Source organism: Erinaceus europaeus, chromosome 1 (genome assembly GCF_950295315.1).
Source record: "Erinaceus europaeus chromosome 1, mEriEur2.1, whole genome shotgun sequence".
In the NCBI taxonomy this organism is placed as follows: domain Eukaryota; kingdom Metazoa; phylum Chordata; class Mammalia; order Eulipotyphla; family Erinaceidae; genus Erinaceus; species Erinaceus europaeus.
Window position 1 is genome coordinate 79,133,667 of NC_080162.1, and position 18,049 is coordinate 79,151,715.

Here is an 18,049-nt window from a genome sequence, read left to right on the forward strand (position 1 = left end):
AGGACAGAGAGAAATTGAGAGGGCAAGGGGAGATGGGGACGGAGAGAGAAAGATAGACACCTGCAGACCTGCTTTAGTACTTGTGAAGCTTCCCCCCAGCATGTGGGGGAGCAGGGGCTTGAACCTAGGTCTTTGCACATGCTTAACAAGGTGCACCACTACCCAACCCCTGGTTAGCACTTTTTAAAGGACAGTGCTTATTGCATGCTTACTATGTACCACGGTTAAGCACTTGATATATATCACCTCATCAATTTCCTACACCCACTTTGTACTGTACATAGAATTATCCCTAACTTGGGGTCAGGCAGTTGGCTCAGCAATAGAACACTTAACTTGAATACATGAAGCCCTAGGTTCCTTCCTGCCACCATGTGAGAGCTACAAAGGTACACATAAGTATAACTCCATATAATAATGCTTTGCTTTCTATTACTTTTGTTCTCTCATTAAAATATACAATAGAAAAACTGGGCTGGGGTCATGATTCATTGGTACAGACTCTGGATGAGACCCCAGGCCAGATCTCTGGCTCTGAAAATGTATTTTACTACCTGCACTTTGTGCCTGCATGATTCTAATACTCCAAGTAGACTCTTTTCTTTCTTTTTTATTTTCTTTTCTCTCTCTTTCTCCAAGATAGATAGATAGGTAGGTAGATAGAGAGCTACCACAGCAGTGTTCCATCTCTTGTAAAACTTCCATTTGAATTATTTCCCATGTGGTGACCAAGGGTTTGAATCCAGGTCCTCTTTCTTCCTTCCTTCTCTGCCTCCCTCCCTTCCTTCCTTCTTTCCTTTCTTTTATTTGATAGGACAGATAGAAATTGAGAATGGCATCCCCAACTGTAAGGGGGAAGCTTTATGAGTGGTGAAGCAGTGTTTCAGGTGTCTCTCTCCCTATCTCCCCTTTCCCTCTCAATTTCTAGCTGTCTCTATACAATAAATAAAGATAATACAAAAAATTTAAGTTAAAAATAAAAATTAAGAAATTGAGAGTGGCAGGGGAGATAGACAGGGAGAGAGAAAAGGAGATACTTACAGATCTGCATGAAGATTCCTCCCCCCCCGCAGATAGGGACAAGGGCTGTACGCTGTATTAGGTGTACACTCAATGAGCCATCTCTCACCCTCTCCTACCCTAAAATTTAAAAAAGTATTTATTTGGGCTAGGAAGATAGCATAGTGGTTCCTGAGCTTCTGAATTTCCAGATTCGATCCCCAGCACCACCATAAGCCAGAGCTGAGCAGTGCTCTGGTGTCTATGTTTCTCTCATTCAAATAAATAAAAGAGAATAAGTGGTCCGGGAGGTGGCGCAGTGGATGAGGCATTGGACTTTCAAGCATGAGGTCCTCAGTTCAATCCCCAGCAGCACATGTATCAGAGTGATGTCTGGTTCTTTCTCTCTCTCCTCCTATCTTTCTGATATATAAAATTTTTAAAAAAATAAAATAAATAAATAAAAGAGAATAACATTTATTTATTTATTTATGGATTAATGGGGGCAAGGGAAAGTGACAGAGTATCACTCTGCACATGCAACATCAAGATCAAACTCTGGACTTCATGCTTGAGAGCCCAATGCTTTCATCCACTGCACCACTCCTTGGGCTGAATTTTTTTTTTCTAACCCAGTGCTGGAATCTCATGCATGCACAAAACCACCATTTTTGGTGTATGGAGACATCACAGATATATTTCACCATTTATAGAGTTTTCTCTAGGGCCATGGTACTGCCATGTGATGCTGGAATTTGAACCCAGACTACAGGCATGGCAAGTCACACACTCTACTGGCTAAGCAATTATTTTGACACACACACTCCGTTAAAAAAATTTGGGAGTCAGGCAGTAGCGTAGCAAGTGGCACAAAGCACCAGGACCAGCATAAGGATCCCAGTTTGAGCCCCTGGCTCCCCACCTGCAGAGGAGTCACTTCTCAAGTGGTGAAGCAGATCTGCAGGTGTCTATCTTTCTTTCCCCCTCTCTATCTCCCCTCCTCAATTTCTCTCTATCCTATCCAACAACGACATCAATAACAACAATAAGTACAACAATAAAACAAGGGCAACAAAAGTGAATAAATAAATATTTAAAAAGTTAAAAAGAAAGCTTAATAAAAATATTCCCAATTTGTAGCTGGGGAAATAAAGGGTTCAGAGAGGTTAAGTTATTTGCTCAAAATCTCTTAGCTAGTATCTGCTGCCCAGATCCTGCTTCTGACCACTGTCCTGTACTGCCTCCCAGTGGCTTCTCTCCACTTGTCTGTCAAACTGTTGTGTTCTTCCTCACACAACTCACACTGTCATTCTTTCTCTAGTCTTGTGTGTCTGAGTCTGTCTCTGGAAACTAAGCAATCTGAGTAAAGACCCCGTGACTGCTCAGTAGTTTTTATTTTATTTTATTTATTTATTCCCTTTTGTTGCCCTTGCTGTTTTTTTTATTGTTGTAGTTATTATTGTTGTCGTCATTGTTGGATAGGACAGAGAGAAATGCAGAGAGGAGGGGAAGACAGAGAGAGAGAAAGAAAGATAGACACCTGCAGACCTGCTTCACTGCTTGTGAAGCGACACCCCTGCAGGTGGGGAGCTAGGGACTGGAACCGGGAACCTTATGCGGGTCCTTGCCTGGGTCCTTGTGCTTTGCGCCACGTGCACTTAACCCGCTGCGCTACCGCCCAACTCCCTGCTGGGTAGTTTTTATGAGCTGGAATCCTACAGAGGGAGGCCTGTAATTTGCTTTCTAATTATGGTGCTCGGGATTTATAGCTGCCAACCTCCCAGTGACTGACGGAATCTACTTGGTGTGACTTGTGGATCAGCTCACCCAGAGATCAGTTTATTAGGAAAGGTACTGTACTCCCCAGTATATATAGAGAGGACACAACCCACTAGAATGAGGTCTTCCTATCTCCCCAATTTCCTAGCACCAACTTGGAGGCAGTCAATTTTATAGAAAGATGGAGAAAGAGAGGGTTCCTTCACACCTGCCTTTTGCTGCCCTTTAAAATTACCAGAGCAAAATATCCCTCAGTTTGGTGGCCTTACTGCTTTTCTAAATTCAAGCTAGACTTAAGATTTACATGCTCACCTGCTATCTTTGTCATGGTGTTTTCTATTTCTAAAGCTCTTTTTATTATGGAAAATTTCAAGCATGCAGAAAAGTAGAGAGAAAGTATAATGAACTTCCACAAATGCATTGCTCAGTTTGAACAATTATCAATATGTAGTCATAGCCCATCTGTCCAGTGACGTGGAAGTTGAAACTTAATTATTTGTGGCATTCATTCAGTGAGTCACAAGTAGTAATTGCTCAGTAAATAAAAAGATACTGGATGATTCCAAATCTTTTTTTAATTTTCTCTCTGTGTCTCAGTTTCCCCATCTGTATGACAAGGCGGATTTGTATCATTGAAGATGCCTTTATAATTTACACAGAAAAGAGTTCTGCCAACATTTTCCTCTAAGTATTGGATAATTTCTGGCCTAACATCCAAGTCTGTGACCCATTTGGAATTTTTTTTAATAATTTATTTCTTTATTGGGCCATTTGGAATTTAATTCACTTTAGTATACAGGACAAGACTTGTGTACAGCTAACAAATGTTCTTATAGCTAGCTGTGTCTTTGTGTCTACCCCTTGTTCTTACAGACTGCACTTACAGAAAAAGTATTTTTGAGTTAACAGGTATGCATACATTTAAGGCTTATCCTGCATGTTCTCCAAGTGTCCTCCAAAAGATGAAACAAGTGAACTGCTGTCTTGACACTGACCAAGTCATCCGATTTACAGGATATTTATTGCCTTTAGTAGCCCAACTACAGTGTCACAGAAACATTAGGCTCACTCAGATGGACTGGGAGAAGGGAGCAGCATCAAAATCAAGGGGATCCTTATAAAGGGAGTTTTGCAGAGGGAGGCTCCTGGGGCCAGTGGCTGGCAGGACTTACATGTCCTGGTCTAAAGTGACCTGGCTGTATTATTCAGGGGAGACTGTCCTGAGCTGGGCTGGCTCAGGCTGGGTGTTCTCTCCCCTGGTGTGCTTGTGGGCTCTTCCTGGTGTGATCAGCATGCTCACCAGCTCAAGTCCTTGAAGCTGGCTCATCTTCTCCCTCTATGCTAACAGACATGGATATTCAAGGAGTGGGCAGTTCTTCTTCTTCTTCTAGCGTTTGCCCTTCTTCCGTAGCTAGTCAACAGCGTCAGGTTGAGCCTGATGTAAAGTTTCGAGACCTCCTTTGAATCTGGAGTGGGCAGTGATTCATCAGAGCTGATGTTGGAAGCCATAGCTCTGACCGAGTGGGCTTGCTCTTACCCATCCTGTCATTTGGCCTCTAAAAATAACTCTTGCCTATTCCAAGTGACCGTATGGCCAGCTATCTGCAGGTGCAGCCCCTTGCCTGTGGCTGTGCTGGGAAAGGCATGCTTGTCTCTCTGTGTGGTGGGGTAGAAGTGAGCACTTAGGCATCTCTGGGTTGGAGTGGGGAAAAGAGAGGCAGGCCAAACACTTCCTCTTCTGCTTTCTTATGGCTAAAGAAATCTATCAGAGACAGCAGTGGGGAGGCAGGGGTGGCTCCCAGTGCTCAGTCTCTGCTGAGAAGAAGGAAGAAGCAGGAAGGGAGAGAGACTGCAGAGGCAGTGTAAGGGGATGGAGGCTATCTCTGGGAGGTGTGGCAGCATTTAGTCAATCAGCATTTGAATCCTACAAAAGCCCATTTCAAATTTCATCTTCTTGTTGAAATGTGTATCATAAAGTTCCTTTAAATTAAATACAAGCACAGCTGACTTCTTATCATTCAGTCCAAGACTTCTCCCTCTCTCCTTCCCTCTTTCCCTCCCTCCCTTCTTCCCTGTTTTCCTTTCTCTCTCTTTCTTTTTTGTTCTTTCTCTCTGTCACTGATGTTTCACTGCTTCAGAGTGACTCTTTTTCAGAAAGACAGACAGAAAAACACCAAAGTACAGAAGCTTCCTCGAGTGTAGTGGGGGCCTGACTTGATCCTGGGTATTCTTGAACCATGCACTTCACAAAGCAAGCACAGTCTCTTGCCATCCCTCAGCCCAAGGTGTCTTGCTCTCTTTCTTTATCCCCCCACACCTTTTCTCTCCCTCCTTTTCCCCCCTCACTCTCTTTCTATCTAGATTTGTTAATTAAAGAGAGAATCAGAACATCACGCTGGTACCTGTGATACTAGGAGTTAAACTCATGCTTGAGAGTCCAAAGCGTTATCCACTGCACCACTTTCCAGGCCACCAGACCAAGGTTTCATAACCAAGTGTCCATGTCCCTAGGGGATGATCTATGCAGGACTCAATGTGGTCTCTTAATGCTTGAAATGATAAGTGTGTGTACATGCAAGTAAACACTTAAACACATAAATGTATTTGCATGTGTGATCATGTTTGTTTTTTTTTCCCCTGGGGAGAACTTCTGCAGTTTTCATTGCATATTCAGAGAATGGCATGATCCATAAAAGGTTAGGAACACATGCAACCCCCTCACATTCTAACTCAGGAAACTCAACCTGGAGAAGAAAATGATTGCCTGCCTGTGATTTCACAGCCAAAATCAGAATCCTTTTTTTTTTTTCTCTGCCAGTCAGAACAGCATTCTCTCCTGGCTGATTTCCTGAGCCAGGCTCTGGCTACCTGCAGCAGGTAGGACCCCAGCTCCCATTTCCCACACCCTCTTGGCTGGTGCACATACAGCTGAATAGGCTTGAAGCTTTCAATGGCTGTGGGCAGCAAGAAAGAGACAGACAGACAGAGGCAGATATCAATCCATGTATGTGGGAAGAATTAACTTCATACCATAGGAATTTAGATGAAGTGGCATGTGAGAATTAAAAATGATAATTAACCTTTATTGAGCACTTATTGTATGCTAGGCATTCATTTAAGAAGTGTGCAGGGGCCAGGTGGTGGTGCACCAGGTTAAATGCACATAGTATGAAGCACAAGGACCCACACAATGATCCTGGCTCAAGCCCCCAGCTCCCCACATGCGAGGGGGTTGGTGAAACAGGTCTGCAGATGTCTATCTTTCTCTCTCCCTATCTTCTCCTCCCTTCTCAATTTCTCTCTGGTCTATCAAAAATAAATAAATAAATAAATAAATAAATAAATAAATAAACGGCCATAGGAGCAGTGGATTTATAGTGCATGTACTGAGCCCCAGCAATAACCCTGGAGGCAAAAAAAAAATCATATACTGGCTCCTTTAATCCTTATAATAACCACATAGGATTGTTAAAAGGAAACTGAGGCACAAAGTGATTAAATACAACTAATAAAGGACTGGACCAGGACTCAAAGCCTGACTTACTGATTTGAGCAGAGCATCACTTTAGAACCAGCGAGGTTCCTGGCCTCTAGGCTCAGACTTGAGAGACCTCACACTTGAGAATGTATCTGAATCATGAGTGGTCTGAGAGATGCACTGGTTACTGCTTTGAACTCACCTCCTCCCTTTTTGATTCTGAGTCTGGAGTAGGGCGTAGGATCTGAGGATTTGCACACTGAGGAGTTCCTGGGCGGTATTACTGTTCCAGAGAGCAACTTGGGAATCAGTGCTCTCTGCTTTCCTGCTTACTGATAGGAAGAGATGAATGGAGGGAATAAAAGTGGTTTTTGGTCTTGTCTAGATTACTATAGTCAGCCCCCATCCCCAGCATTCAGACCATACCTAACAAAATCACTCTCTCTCTCTCTCTCTCTCTCTCTCTCTCTCCTGTTTTTAACCAAGGACAAATAAACCTTTTTAAAGCTCAGCTCTGATCATGCCCAACTCAGTGTGTTTTTGGAGTCTCTGCTGTGTGCACCAGTACTGTCCAGTAGAACTATGCACTGATGGAAAAGGCCTATATCTGCATACAAATGATTAACAGCTAACCCCATGTGGCTATGAATTTTACATTTTATCCCATTTTAATTAATTTAGTTTAAACAGTCACATGTAGCTAGTTGATAGACAATGTGGGGAACCACTTGCTACTTCCATCCTCGGATTTGGCCCACAGGATCTCCTAAACTGTAAGCTTGCAAGAGAGTGTGGCTATCTGCTAGGGAATGCTCACTCCCTCCAGGTCTCCCACACAGGTTCTCCTAAGTACAGAGAGGAACTCACCCAGTCCCTCCAATCTGTGTCCAGATGAATGCTGGAGAAGCAGAGATAGATGATGTGCCCTTCCTGTCCTCAAGGTGCCCACAGGATCTCAGCAAAACCAGATTCATGCCCAGAGAACCACTGAAGCCAATGGTTATTTTGGGTAAGACTACAAAGGCCACAGAGTTGGCAAGGGGAGTCAAGGCAAGAGATGCCAAGGCAGAAGGCTGTGTTTACACACAGAGACAGCTCTTCTGCCCAGCCTGGCCTGGTATGAGGATATAGAACATTCAGACTCTGCTGCCTAGCTGCTTTGTGAAGTTAAGGATTAATCAGTACTTCAGTGGCTGGTCTAGCTGTCTGGTCCCTGCAGATGGGTGGGTGAGGACAGCATTACAAAGACTGCAGGGCAGTGCCAACTTCTAGAAAGAAGGCATTGACTAAGGGCGGGGCCTGGGGGTGAAGGTACCTAGTCTGGAAATGTAAGTAGCAGAAAATGTTTGTGGTCTGAGCACTGGCCAGCAGGTAGAATTCTTACGGGCCTGGCTTGGGGTTTATGAGGGCTGCAAAACAGTTCCTGTTAAAATGGAAAAGCAGTTGGAAGAAAAAAAAGAAGAAGAAAATACTAAGAGTATTTTCACATTCCCAAACCTCTGGTATAGATTCATCTCTTGGCCAAACACATTTTTTAAATATTTATTTATTGCCTCCAGGGTTATCACTAGGGCTTGGTACCTGCACTATGAATCCACTGCTCCTGGAGACCTTTTTTTTTTTTTTTCCCATTTTTGTTGTTGTTGCTGCTGTTGTTGTTGTTGGACAGGACAGAGAGAAATTAAGGAGGGAGGGGAAGACAGAGAGGGGGAGAAAAAAGATGAACACCTGCAGACCTGCTTCACTGCTTGTGAAGCGACCCCCTGCTAATGGGGAGCCAGAGCCTCAAACTGGGATCCTTGCACCAGTCCTTGAGCTTCACACCATGTGTGTTTAACCCACTGCACCACCGCCCAGCCCCTGCCAAACATATTTTTTAAAAGTAAAACTTTATGGGGCTGAGTGGTGGCACACTTGGTTGAGTGCACATGTTACAATGCACAAGGACCTGAGTTCAAGCCCCCTAGCCCCTACCTGCATGGGGAAAGCTTCACAAATGGCGAAGCAGGTCTGCAGGTATCTCTCTGTCTCTTCTTCTCTATCTTCCCCTTTCCTCTCTATATATGGTTGTCTCTATCAAATAAAGATAATAATAAAAAAAGAAAAAGTAAAACTTTACTGAGAAATGTTACATATGTACCAACTACTGTATTTTACTGTCAACTGTAAACCATTGATTTCCCAATAAAGAAAAAAAGTAAAACTTTATTATAACTACAATATAATGCAGAAAAGCACACAGTGCAAAAGTATGCAAGCTTCTGCATGCTTATATAACTGCCCCCACACAAGAAGTAAAACATAGCCGGCATCTCCAGAGCAAGTTTGTGTTAAACCAAATGTTTGCAGGATTATGGAGCAAAACACGAGCGTGGAATCGGACATGCCTGGGACTGAGTCCTGGTATCCTTCCCACTAATGGTATGATCTGGGACTAGAGAACTGTTGTGGGCTCCAGTTCTTTTCCCTGTAAAATCAAAGTGCATATATAATCTCTGCCTTACAAAGAGAAATGAAAAGCTAAAAATGTGTGCAAATAACTAGGCACAGTGCCAGCACATAGTGGGGACTCAAAAGCTCTCTATACTGATTGATGGTGTCACAGACCCACACACAACTTTTCTCCCTGCTGCCTTTCACTGTTCCCAGCCTCTGTGTGACACTCTGTAAGGTCTGTTCTGACTGCAAGGAATCCACAATGCTATGATGATGCAAACCTCAGCTGACACTTTAGGCCTCTAATGGGAGGCTGGGTGGATGTCTGTATCCAGTGGGAACCTGGCCAGATTTTTCATTTCAGGCCCCAAGAGTGTGGCTTTCAGACCTCCCGAGGAGAGCCGATTTCCCAGGGGCAGCTGGAAGCATGAGGATTCTTTAAGAAATGCAGCCCAGGAGGCGTCCAGGTCAGTGGAACTGAGCCTCAGGGTGTCCTGGCATCCAGGGTGAACTCTTGACATCCAGCTATTTCTCAGCTTCTGTTTCTGGGGCATGCACATAATATAAGCTTGGTACCAGGCTGGGATAGTTACACACCCCAGGGCTGGAAGGAAGAGAGTAGGAGGGGTGGGAAGGCCAAAAGGTTCTTTCTAGCTGGGAGGGGTTGTTGCAAAGAGGAGGGGTACAGGAAGGGCTTCCTGGAGGATGACTAGAGGAATGGTCATGGGAAATGGAAAATGAAAAACAAAACAAAACAAAAAATTCAGGCAGAGGGAAGAAGAGAACCAAGGCCATATACTGTGCCCTGAGCCCAGAACCTTCTAGTTTGACAGAGCTTGCCACTTGGAGCCTGAGGAAACTGGAGAGACAGGTGAGACCAGGCTGTGAAAGGTCTAGAGGGTCAGGCAAGATGCTTCATGAGAATATTGGGGGAGGGGGCACTCCAGCGCCTCAGGATTTGCCTAGTGAAGACCAGCATGTACACCATTGTCCAGACCCACATGATTTTTAAAAACATTTTATTTATTTATTAATGAGAAATATAGGAGGAGAAAGAGAAAGAACCAGACATCTTTCTGGTACATGTACTGCCAGGGATTGAACTCAGGACCTCATGCTTGAGAGTCCAATGCTTTATCTACTGCGCCACCTCCCGGACCACAGACTCACATTATTTTGGACCCAACACAGTTGCTAAATACCCAAGCCTCAGGAGTGGGCTGCAAGAACCTCTGGACATCTAGGATGCTCAGACCTGTATGAGGTGGGGCAGGGAGGATGGCTGCGGGAAGTGGAGAAGTGGGGAATTGGGGGGGAGATGATGGAGGGGAAAGGGAAGGGGGGGTCAAAATTTTTAGCTTTGAAAAACCAAAGTTATATTGGAGCAATTAAAGAGTCTCATGAGTGGTCTGGGAGGTGACGCAGTGGATAAAGCATCAGACTCTCAAGCATGAGGTCCTGAGTTCAATCCCCGGCAGCACATGTACTAGAGTGATGTCTGGTTCTTTCTCTTTCTCCTCCTATCTTTCTCATTAATAAATAAAATCTTTAAAAAAAAAAAAAAGAGCCTCATGACAGTTAAGCCCTAAAGTTAGCCATGTAGGTAAGAGAGATATATGGTCCAGCCATCCAGAGGTGGGTCAGACTGGGTAGATTATGAAAGGAGGAGAAGGAGGCAGGAAGGGTGAACTTCCTGGAGTAGAGACAATCTTTTTTTTTCTTTTTTCTTTCCTCCAGGGCTATTGCTGGGGCTCGGTGCCTACACTACAAATCCACTGCTCCTGGAGGCTATTTTTTCCCCTTTTGTTGACCTTGTTGTTTATCATTGTTGCAGTTGTTATTATTGTTGTTGTTGCTGCTGCTATTGTTGGATAGGACAGAGAGAAATCAAGAGAGGAGGAGAGAAAGACACCTGCAGACCTGCTTCAATGCCTGTGAAGCAACCTCCCTGCAGGTGGGAAGCCGGGGGCTTGAACTGGGATCCTTACACCTGTTCTTGAGCTTTATGCCATGTGTGCTTAACCCTGTGCCCCAGGAGAGACAATCTTTGGGGAGAATGAAGATACCACAGGGGTACACTTAGCCATTCATGGGTGTCCTCTTGGGTCACCCTCACAGAGCACTAAGCTGTGGTCCTGATGTTAGCCCCATTCTACAGAGGCAGGAACTAAGTTGAAAGCAGCCTGTACTAATTATGAGTGTCCTCCATCCCTGCCTCTTGTCCCTCCCTGGAGGTAACCACTGCTCTCAGGCTCTTCACCACCATACTAGATAGGGAAAAGCACTTCCTATGGTTTGAGCCACTAGGCAGCTTCATCACCATTCTGCCCTGGAATACAGGAGTGTGTGGTTCCCATGGTCTAGACTGGAAGGTTTCAGAGGAGGGTGAGGTCCCTGGGGACTGCAGTAGTTCAGGAGATGGATACCTGAAGGAGACTGAAGGGAAGGAGGGAAAGGCAGCTAGAGTGTGTTTAATGATGTGTTCTTACTAGGTGGGAGTTGTGTCCACCCTACCTGCCCCATATACCCAGACACAGCTGCCCTGTGGTGTCTTCCAGACAGCTCCGAGGATCAGTGAGAGCAGCCTCATCAGACAGTTTTCCCAGGCCTGTGGGTCACTCTGCTCTGGGGAGCTTGGCTCTGACAGCTTCCTCTTCAGGCCAGGCTGGTCCTGCTCTCAGCTGCTTTGTCCTGCATCTCAGCCCACCCAGGCCTCACTGCCCTCTGGAGCTAGACCCAGATGCCCTGCTGCTCTCTTGCCCTGGCCAACCCTCATAGCCTTGCCTTTCATCCAGTTCAATTTAGAAGCCCATTCTGAACCCCCTGGGTTGGACCTCAATACCTAAGCCTTTGCTGACCAACAAAAATACAATGGCAGCCCCATGTGACAACCATGCGTTTAATTTAAAAAATGTAAATATAAAGTAGAAGCAGGGTGGGGGTAGATAGCATAATGGTTATGCAAAGAAACTCCCATGCCTGAGGCTCCAAAGTCTCAGGTTCAATCCCCCTACCACCACCACCATAAGCAAGATCTGAGTAGTGCTCTGGTAAAAATAAATAAATAAAAAGTAGAAGCAAAAGAAATGAAATTATTCTAATGTTCTATTTTATTTAATTCAATATACCTAAGCCTTTGTTGACCAACAGAAATATAGTGGAAACTATATATGTAACCTGAAGTTTGCTATGAAAAGCAAAAAGGAGGGGGCAGGCAGTAGTGCAGTGGGCTAAGCTCACTTGGCACAAAGCGCAAGGACTGGTGCAAGGATACCGGTTCAAGCCCCGGTGAAGCAGGTCTGCAGGTGTCTGTCTTTCTCTCCCCCTCTGTCTTCCCCTCCTCTCGATTTCTCTCTGTCCTGTTCAACAACAACAATAATAACAACAATGATAAATAGCCTCCAGGAGCAGTGGATTTGTAGTACAGGCACTGAACCCCAGCAATAACCCTGGAGGCAAAAACAAACAAACAAAAAAAGGAACAGATGACATTATTCTGGTGTCTTTTACTGAACTCAGTGCATCCAAATATCACTTCAATACAGAACTCCTTAATGAGATATGTTACATTCTCTCTTCTTTCCTTTGCCACTAAGTCTTTAAAATATGGTGTGAATTTTTTCCTTCCCACCAGAATTATTTCTAGGATTCTGTGCCTGCTGTGAGCAGTGGACTCTTTCTTTTCTTTTCTTTTTTTTACAGAGAGGATGGAGACAGAGAGAGAAAGAGAGATACCACAGTACTGCCCTACCATTTACAAAGATTCCCCCATGCAGGTGCTCCCATGTAGGTGGTTGCTGAGGGGCTCAAATCCAGGTCCTCACACATGGTAAAATGTGCAAGTGAGCTATCTCCCACTACTGGCCTCCCCCCCCCCCCGAGTGAAAATTTCACTAGTAACACATTTCAGTTTGCATGAGCCACGCTTCAGGTGCTCAGTAGCCACACCACTGACTGCTCTAGTGGTCACACAGTGGGAGAGGCAAGGGGAAGAGTTGAAGCTCAGGGCTTGGCATCAGAGAGGTCTGGTAGTCACAGCCTGAGCCTGCCATTTACTAGCTGAGTGGACCTGGGAAGTGGTTAGCCCCTCTGAAGGGATCATTTTAGTTGCTTTAGCCATGGAAAGAGTTAATAATTTTCATGACTGATTAGGCGAATGAATATTGTGTCTAGTGCCAGGCACAGAGTAACTGTTCAGCAAAGAGCAGTGATTAGTTCTGTAGTACACTCTGATGTGCTGCTTTATGTCCCATTCTCCCCCACTAGGCTGATTGTGAACTGACTCAGAGGAACATCATAGCTAACTGGATTAAATCCTTGAGCTAGGAGTACTTGCCAGCCCACCCAGGGACCAAGGGACCCTAATGACTAGGAATGTCGAGACCACTGAACACTTTGGGTGACCTTGGCAGAGACCACTGATTGCATGGGGTGACTGTGGCAAGTTGTGGCTTTGCTAAAGTCCTTGATTTCCTCTTGAAAATTAAAAGGGGTTAGGAGGGGTCTTGCTTGAAGTGTTTAGTTTAGTCTCTACCAGCATAATTGTGTGTGTGTGTGTGTGTGTGTGTGTGTGTGTGTGTGTGTGTGTATGTGCGTGCATGCATGTGTGCTTTGTCTTTTCAGCCAATGGAGCAACTACTCACCTAAACCCTCCTGGCTTTTCCTTTACACCAAGTCATCTCTAGAGATTTTAAGAGGAATGTCCAGAATGAGTAGGTCCTGACCCTTCTTGTCTGCTATCTTTTGCTGACCTCCCATCACAGCAATTTGTGATAGAAGTGGGGCAGGGAGAACCCTATTTTAAAGCTCAGAAGGCTGAAGCTTGGAGAGGTCAAATAATCTGCCCAAATAAAACAATTTGCACAAAAAGAAGAGGTAGAGCCAGGATGCAGGCAGAATTCAGAGTTAATGGAACTAAAGAGCCCCTTTTGTTGAATGGACTCCTCTTACCTCTCCAAGAGGATCTTCAAGAGGCCTGGTCCCAGCTTGGTTACTGTTCCTCTGCCTCAGTTTCCCTGCCGGGGGGGGGGGGGGGGAGGGTGAAAGTGGCCAAGGAACTGAGATAGTGATTTTGCTGATGCCTGGGAGATTGTGTAGGGAAGTGTTCTTTAGAGAATACACTCATTCTACTCCTGACCAGATTTCTCTGAAAAAGATTATTGTAGGGTAGAGTGGAAGGTCCAGAGAAGCAGTGTCACTATGTAAGGGTAACCCCAACTATCACCCAGCACTCTGGGCCCCAGCTCCAGCCTATTCATAACATGGGATGGTTGGGGATATATACATTGTAAACTGGAAAGTGCTAGTAGAAATGTTAGTCAATAAAGTGATGATGATAACAACAACAGGAATAGACACAGTGAAGTCTAGCACTCTACCCAGTGAGCTGCCTCCCTGGCATAGAAACTAGAAATAATACTAGTAGAATTTTCTGTGTGAATGGGGCCCTTTGGGTATAAATCCAGAATGATGTCTGGGAATGTTCTGCCTTGGTCTTTGGAATGTAGCCTGGACTCTTCTGGGAAAGTAAGAGCTCCATCTACTTAAGGAGGGTGGGAAAGTAGTCCTGCCCCAAGGGAGGAGGGGGAGGGGTGCAGCCTGGGGGAAGGAAGGAAGGAAGGAAGGAGAGAAGGAAGGAAGGAAGGGGAGCTGAGATGAAAAGGACAAGGGTTTTCAGCTTGCACCTTTGTCCTGGCCCCTGGAACTCAGTATTGGGAAGGCCAGCAGGCAGAGGAGACTGAGAGTTGAACACACTTGAAGACTGGCAGTCAAGAATCTTTTAGCAGATGTATGAGATAGTAAGTTTATTTGGTTTAAGTCTAAGCTTTCTGATCCTTTCAGTCATTCATTTGAACTCAGCAGAATGGTATAGTGACTGATCCAGTGTTTCTGAGGCTCTGGGGAGTTCCTAGGAAGAAATGAAATTGGGAGTGGAGTGGTAGATAGCTCACCCAGTAGAGTGTATATTTTGCCACATTCGAGAATCTGAGTTTAAGCTCCGAGTCACCGCATGGGAGCACTGTACAAAGGAGAAGCTTCATGTGTAGGGAAGCAGTGCTGCCATATCTCCTCCCCTCTCCGCCTCTCTCTCCCTGCTCCCCACCCTCCTTTTTTCCCCTTTATTTTCCCCTGCCCCCCCTCCATATCTAGATCTAGATATATACTGAGCACTGCTCAACTCTGGCTGATGGTGGTGTGGGTAATTAAATCTGGGGCCTTGTAGCCCCAGGCATGAGAGTCTGCTTGCATAACCATTATGCATAACCAATGCTGTGGTGTCTCTCCTCTTTTTGTCTCTGTCTCTCACCCTTTCTCTGAAATTATGTAGGTGCAAAGCCCTGAGAGCAAAGAAAGAACAGAAATGAAATAAACGTGGGATGCTGGGGAATGAAAAGCCCAAAGGCAAAGGGAATCTAACTCATTTGTGCTTGTCACTGGTCTCTAGGGCTGGGAGGAGCTGGCTTCCTTCTGCTCTCTGATCATCCTCAGAATCTAGTGGGCAGAGGGGAGAGTGAAGGGACTGGAAGCAGTTTCCAGGGAATATCTGGTGAAAAAGTTTGCCATATTTAACTTGGAGAGGAGAAGGCTTGGTTTAATGGGGGCAGGGGGAGGGACACAGTTCCCATTCTGGGTTCTTTGGGCAGTGTTGGAGAGAGGGAATAGCTATATTCTGCAGAAACTGGTGTTAGTACCTAGGGTGCAAGGCCACCATGATGGAGCATTCACCCAGCGAGGATGGTGGGGAGGGGGAGTTGTCTGTCCTTGGAATATGGGAGTAACGATGAGTACTGGAACTGCAGTAGTGGTGGGGGTGGGAGACAGATGGCTCCTTTCACATCTGGACTGCTTCCCAGTTTTGCGCCTCTGTGGCTTCCATTGTGGTGGATTCTGTGGTGCCTGGAACAGTGGCTGGCATTTATCAGGTAGTCAGGAATTATTTGAAGAATGAAAGAATAGATCAGTGTCACCACTGATTAGGGGCTCGGGGTCATGTGGGCTCAAATATGGCTCTTTGAAGATGGTATTGTGGGTTAGGCTTAGCCACCATCTTCTCCAGACCTTCCCCTATGAGCCAGGACCCCTAGATACAAGTACGTCCCATCACTTCTTTCATTATAAACTAAAGCCCAGAGCAAGAGCGCAATTTCTCCAAAGGCCGAGAGACTCCCTGTGTCTGTGGTTTGAGGTCCTGGATGGAGTGTGGCTGAGCTGCAGTGGGAGCTCCCCCAGTCACCCCCACCACCACCTGGGAGCCTGGGTACGTTTGCTCACACACATCCAGAAAGACATCTGTCCCCAGCCCTCAGTCCCCATGCTCATTACCACTGAAGCACATGTGGGGACACACACACACACACACACACACACACACACCAACACACAGGTCCCAGAAGACATCTGAATACCCCCTTCCCAGGGAACAGAAGACTGCTGAATTCCGGGGGTATCTCGTGGGCTGGGAGGCCCACTGAGGCAGAGTCACCCCTTCCGAGTTAGGGATCCCACCTCTGCTTCCCTTCCTCCCTCTCGCCGCGGGGTTCCTGAGAAGGGAGTAGGGTCCCCGCGACTCCGCCCAGCACCCGAGTTGACTTGCCTCCCGATGCACCATCCCACAGCGGGGTGGCAGCGCAGGAGGCGGCCTGGGAACCGGCCGGGCCAGGCGCGGGTGGTTGGCAGAGAGGAGGCGGAGGCAGAGGCCGGGCCACCGAGGGAGCCGGCAGCGCGGCGGCCCCTGGGCTGGGCGCGGAGGCCGGCGGGGGCGGAGGTTGGCCGCGCGTCGGGCTCCAGGCCCGGGGCAGTGGGCAGGGTGCCCAGCCCCCGGCGCACGCCGTGCCGCCGCCGCCGCCGCGCTGCAGTCGGCATCGTCCGCGGGCGGGGGTGTCGCGGAACAGGCTGCTCCGCAGAACCCGCTGCGGCCCGCGCCCGCCCCGCCCCGCGGCCTGCCTGCCCGCAGCAACCGAGGGGCCGCCCCTCGCCCGGCCTGCCGGAGATGGGGACCCCCCAGGCCCAGGTATGCACGTGGCGGAGTGGGAGGGGGCGGCTGGTACGGACTGGGGGCTCGCCACATCTAGGCCCAGCCTCCAGCTCTTGGGGAGGACCGGGGGTGGGGGTGGGGGTGGGGGTTGGGGTGGGGGAAAGACCCCGAAGGGTGGGTTGAGTTTGTGGATTGTAGGCCCGCGGGCCAGTGTGGAGGTGAGTCCTTGCTGTCCCTTCCTTCCTCCCTTGTCTGCAGTCTCCCCAAGGCGGGGGTGGGGGTTGGAGGGGCGGGTTGCTGCCTGCTTTTGGGAAAAGCGGTTGCGGTTGCGGGGTGCTGGGCTCTCCTGGCCCACTGCTCTCTTTCGGCTCCTGTCTCCTCTCTGATCTCTCTATCTGGGCTTCATATACTGGTGGAGTCTGGGGTGCTGGGGATCGCCTTCCCTCTCCTCCTTTCCCCTCCATTCTGCACTCAAATTATCCTCCACCTCCCTTCTAAGTCTCTGTAAGATGAGGGTTGAGTGTAGTGGAGGAAGAACTGTAGCCCTAGACCTCACATGGTCCTGGCCAACAGCTGCCCCCATGGATCAGAGGGAGAGAACTTGCAGGTCCTCCTTTTACCTGATACTTGCACACTTGAGGACATCCAACCGCCCAAGAGGCTTGGGGACAGGCATAGAGACAGACAAGAGGCTGCAACCACCAGTAAGTACTGCTTACCCAGTGCTGAGGCCCCTACCTTGCAAAACTAAGGCCTAGGTGGTGAGGAGCTAGACAAAAAAGAACCCAGAAGTCCTGAGTATGCTGATCTGCTCTGCAGGCAGACACGGTCCTTGCTCCTCCTGCTACCCCCTCCCCAACTCTGAGGATGTATTATTATTAGTGGGAGAGAGAGCACTACCAAGAGCTTTCACATCCACATATCACCTCTCCTGCATCCAAGGAGGGGAGTGTAAAAGGGTCAGATTTAGGTCCACTCTGAGGCCATGTGGGCTTCAGCTGCTCCATCTCTAGCAAACCTGCCCCACTCCATCACCGCCAGCTACCAGCAGTAGGATTCTGGAGAACCAGAACCAGCAGCAGTTGAGAGCTACAGATGAGAAGGGAGCCCTCAGAAGCTCCTGAACAAGTCAGTGCTGCCTGTCCTGAGCAAGGGTGTGGAGAATAGAGGCTGCTGTGTGCCTGCCTGCCCACCCTTTCCTCCAGATGGAGCCTGTAGCAGAGGCAGCCTGTGCCAGCCTCCTCTCTGAGCTACCGTGGCCCAGGAAAGGCTCTGCCAGCTCCGTGCAGGAATGGAGCTCACTTCTGCGGGCCAGCCCGAGGTCATTCCTGCCCTATGACTCTATGCACCGTATTTGTGGTTTGCAGAGTGTGAATAGTGAG

At 47.4% G+C, this 18,049-nt stretch overlaps 1 protein-coding gene across 12 annotated transcripts in view; it reads left to right on the plus strand.

The window, feature by feature from the left end:
* Positions 1-18,049, plus strand: part of EPB41L1 (erythrocyte membrane protein band 4.1 like 1) — a 212,675-nt gene that overhangs the window by 96,868 nt on the left and 97,758 nt on the right. For 5 of the 12 annotated variants that reach the window (XM_060189365.1, XM_060189351.1, XM_060189369.1 and 2 more), the window contains exon 1: positions 9,139-9,159. The exons of 3 other annotated variants lie outside the window; for them this stretch is intronic. Coding sequence is in view for 3 of the 9 variants with exons in the window: in XM_060189334.1 (XP_060045317.1) it covers positions 9,138-9,159 (22 nt within the window). In the remaining 6 variants the exon portion in view is untranslated. Of the gene's footprint in view, positions 1-9,137; positions 9,160-16,303; positions 16,704-18,049 lie in introns of those variants that run through there. 4 more of the 12 variants (XM_060189334.1, XM_060189338.1, XM_060189343.1 and 1 more) reach the window with 2 other exon arrangements.